Here is a 4,215-nt window from a genome sequence, read left to right on the forward strand (position 1 = left end):
CCCGGGTGTGCGCAGGAGGAAGCCGCAGCGGCTCCGCGACTTCGCTGGTGGGTGCCGACGACCCCCGGGCCGGAGCGCGGGAGGGCTGAGACCCGATGGGTGCGGGGCGCACGTGGGGGAGCTGCCGGGGCCGGAAGGCTGGGAGGAGACGGTGGTGGTCTGGCTGAGTGGTCTGGCTCTGGGGTCTGGCTGCCCGTGCCTCCTGCGAAGGGACCTCTGACAAAGGGGCACCCACCTGCTGGGTCTCTCCGGGGGCACGTGGATCCCTCCGAAGATGACGCAGAGGGTGGAAGGTGGCCTGTCCTCTCAGCCTGCTGCCCTCGCGGTGGCCCCTGCAGAGGGCACCGGTGACTCTCCTGCCCCTAGGTGATGCCTGAGCCCCCTTGGGTGAGGCTCTTATGTCTGCTGGGAGATGGGTGCGCTGGGTGGGTGAGTGGGTGTAGGAAGGAGCCAAAGCTGGACACACGTCGCCCGCCACTGCAGCCATGGGTGACAATCTGGGGAGCACGGCTGGGGGGAGGGGCACAGGCCTCTCCCATCCGCTTCCTGGTGGGCAGGGGGCATGTGGCTGAGCCTCCCTTCCCGAAACATGGCTCTGGGCCAACGAGCCCCCCACGGCTGACTGAGGGACACACACCCAGCACCCCCTCCCAAGTGTTGCTTCTGAAGAGGGGACATCACGGTGGATTAAAGGGGATCCAAGGGGGTGTGGCAGTGATTCTGGCTGTGCTCCTCACTGCTCTGAAGTCTCAGGAGTAGGGGTTTCATGGAGGCAGAGGTCAGGGGCGCCTGGGAGAAGCCTGCATGGAGCCCCCAACCGGCCGACAATGGGTGCACTCGAGCCTCTGCACAAGCGGGGAGGGGCATGTGGGGGGGCTGCTCCTCAGCCCCTGCCCTGCACCTTTCTGGCCTGGTCCCTTCTGGGCCCACCCTCCAGCCATGCCCAGGAAAGTTGAAATAAGGCTAAAACTTTTTACAGGTTTTCAAGTCATGGGGGTGTGGGCAGCCAGGCCCTGGGGCCCCTTCTGCATGGGGGTGCGCTGCAGGTGCTCCTCTCTGAATGTGAGTGGGGGAGGCCTACAGGACCTCTGACAGACAACGTGCCCCTGTGACCGGGGAGCAACGTCCGTCCCTTACTGGCCCATGGGCTGTGCACGCTGCCCTGGGCTCTCTCCTGCCGCCCGACTCACCAGAGTGTCACTGCTCAGATGGCTCCTGCTCCTGTGCTCTGGCTGCCTGTGATTTTCCACACCCAGCTGTCGTGTTCGGCAGACATGTGGCTCGTTCTCTTGGGTGGAGACCATGCCACAGGGCATTTCCCGCACGCGCATGCCTCCTGCTGGCTCCCCCACTGGGGGCTGGAGCTGAAGGCCTGGGAGTGTCCCGCCCACGCTGCCCTCTGCCCTCTGATGCTGAGTTTGGGTCACAACTCCACGGGCAGGAAACAGGCCATTCTGTTCCTTCATCCTCCCTGCCAGCTTCTTCTGTCCCTGTCCCCAGCCAGGACAGGGTGTCCTGTGGGGCGCACAGGCTCCAGGGCCCTTGTCTGGATCCCAGGGGGCGCTCACTTCCCCGGCACAGCGGGTGGCTCAGTGCCCACGCACCCCCCAGTCACGAGCTGTTTGCTCCCTAGCGTCATGCTTATGAATTACCTCCGACTCAGAGAAGCACAAAAACAGGGTGACGGGCACAGGCGAGCGCCTGCTCTTCCTCCACAGACCCAGTACACACAGCTACACACATGCCGGTGCACAGGTGTGCACATGTGTGCTGTGCTGTACGCGGGAAAACGTGTGTGCTACGGCGACTGCAGACACAGTACATATGTGTCATGCACACACACTTACGTGCATGTTTCCTCCCGGGTGGCTCTGCCCTGCCCCCCCACCCTCGTGTTCTCCACACTCACCATGGCACTGCCCTGGGGCAGCCCTGCGCAGGTCCTCTCCCTGAGCCAGGGCAGGCCCACGAGACTGCTACCAGAGCCAGGGACACCACGGAAGGCCAACCCCTCCTGGGCACTCCCAGGCACCACCCTCGGGCCAGGGGATGGCAGAGAGGGTGGTGCCACTGCTGTGCCGAGTTGGGGAATTGGCTCACCCCCTCCCTCTTCCTGGGGTCTCTGCTTTCCAGGTTGGCACAGCCACAGCCCGAGGGCTCCATGGAGCTGCAGAGCCAGGACAGGGGCAGGATGAGTGGGGAGGAGGGCAGGTGAGGACCCTGGGGCACTGGGCGGGCCAGCACAGCACAGCTGCAGGCAGCTCGGGGTTCCCTGCCCGCCGCCCGCCGTGCCAGTCCTTGGCTCCTTCCTCCCCAGGATGGTCTTCCGGGCCATTTGCTTAACGCGATTCCCGCCAGTGGAGTGGGCCCTGAGTCACTGTGTTTACCTGCCGCCGCCAGGCTGTGGGGTAATCCCGTGCCTCCTGGGCGGGGAGGGAGCGCCTGGTGTCCCTGGCCAGCACAGCCGCTCCTCCCTTCTCTTGCAGAGGGGACGTGGGCGCTGCCCTCTGCCACGGCTGCTGCGATGGAACCTCTGTTGCCAGGGGCCTGGAACGTGACCCAGGCAGCCCCCACTGACAGTGGCAGGGACAACGGCAGCCTGGCTGGGATGTCGGCGCCCCCCGTGGCCCCCGGCGTGGTCCTGCTCTACCTGCTGGTTTGCGCCCTGGGGTTGGGCGGCAACACGCTGGTCATCTACGTGGTGCTGCGCCACGCCAAGATGAAGACAGTCACCAACATCTACATCCTCAACCTGGCCGTGGCCGACGTGCTTTTCATGCTGGGCCTGCCCTTCCTGGCTACACAGTACATGGTGTCCTCCTGGCCCTTTGGACCCGTCTTGTGCCGCCTGGTCACCACGCTGGATGGCATCAACCAATTCACTAGCATCTTCTGCCTGACGGTCATGAGTGTGGATCGGTACCTGGCGGTGGTGCACCCAGTCCGCTCTGCCCGGTGGCGGCGCCCGCGGGTGGCCAAGCTGGCCAGCGCCACTGTCTGGGTCTTCTCGCTGCTCATGTCGCTGCCCCTGGTCATCTTCGCCGACGTGCAGGAGGGACTGGGCATCTGCAACGTGTGCTGGCCGGAGCCCGTGGGACTGTGGAGTGCCCTGTTTATCGTCTACACCTCGGTGCTCGGCTTCTTCGGGCCGCTGCTGGTCATCTGCCTGTGCTACCTGCTCATCGTGGTCAAGGTGAAGGCCTCGGGCGTGCGCGTGGGTGCCCCACGCCGGCGCTCTGAGCGCAAGGTGACACGCATGGTGCTGGTGGTGGTGCTGGTGTTCGCCGGCTGCTGGCTGCCCTTCTTTGTGGTCAACATCGTCAACCTGGCTGTGGTGCTGCCTGAGGAGCCCGTCTCCACCGGCGCCTACTTCTTCGTGGTCATCCTGTCCTATGCCAACAGCTGTGCCAACCCCGTGCTCTATGGCTTCCTCTCCGACAACTTCCGCCAGAGCTTCCGGAAGGTTCTGTGCCGGCTCCAGGGCTACGGTAGCGAGGATGCAGACCCCACAGAGCCACGTGCCGACAAGAGCAGCCGGCTGCAGGGACCCTCGCAGCCTGCGCGTCCCTCTGAGGCCAGCGGGCTCATGGTGACCAGCCAGGTGTGAGGCTTTGGGCAGACAGGGGTACCCTCTGTGCCTCCTTCCCTCAGGGGCTGCCCCAGACTGGGGTGGTCTGGGCACTGGTGGTCCTGTGCTGCCAGCCTCTGGCCACCCGGCTTCCCCTGCTCCTGGGCAGCATCAGGCATGTTCCCGGAATGGAAGATGCCACATGAGCAGCCTGAGGGGGACAGAGCACTGGGTTCCCCAGGGCGGCGGCCTGCATGTCCCTCCCTGGGCCAGCATCCCGGGTGAGTAGTGTGGCCAGGGCAACACTTGAGGGGTGGAAGTCAGCCAGCCTGGGTGTGACCACCGGACAGTCCATCTCTCTGACTGTGGCCAGGGTTTGCCTGCAGGGTTCCAAGCAGGCAGCCAGGATCTGTCCCCACCTGCCACCCCCACAGTGCAGGCCAGGACAGAGGCCCTCCTTGGGCCAGCCTGAGAGTGGTACCCTGGCCTCGCACTGAGCAGTCCTCCAGCCCTGTCCCCCACCTGCCTCCTTAGCCCTCGGGACAACACAGGGTCCGTGGCACTGACCCCCACAGGCCCTGGAAGCGCTGCCGTGAAGGTGCTGTGGGTGACAGCACTCTTCTGCATCAATTAGAAAATAAACGTTT

The 4,215-nt window shown here is 65.0% G+C and overlaps 1 protein-coding gene across 1 annotated transcript; it reads left to right on the plus strand.

The window, feature by feature from the left end:
- The first annotated feature begins 2,309 nt into the window (after positions 1-2,309).
- SSTR5 (somatostatin receptor 5) lies at positions 2,310-3,607 on the plus strand. Its single transcript, XM_056135238.1, has one exon. The coding sequence runs from the start codon at positions 2,525-2,527 to the stop codon at positions 3,605-3,607; it is 1,083 nt and encodes a 360-aa protein (XP_055991213.1). The 5' UTR covers positions 2,310-2,524.
- Positions 3,608-4,215: the final 608 nt, after the last annotated feature.

This window comes from Sorex fumeus, unplaced genomic scaffold, assembly GCF_029834395.1.
Source record: "Sorex fumeus unplaced genomic scaffold, SorFum_2.1 ptg000110l, whole genome shotgun sequence".
Taxonomy (NCBI): Eukaryota; Metazoa; Chordata; class Mammalia; order Eulipotyphla; family Soricidae; genus Sorex; species Sorex fumeus.

Bases quoted from the DNA above. Each gene is read 5' to 3' on its own strand.
- SSTR5 (XM_056135238.1), top strand. From the start codon at position 2,525: ATGGAACCTCTGTTGCCAGGGGCCTGGAACGTGACCCAGGCAGCCCCC.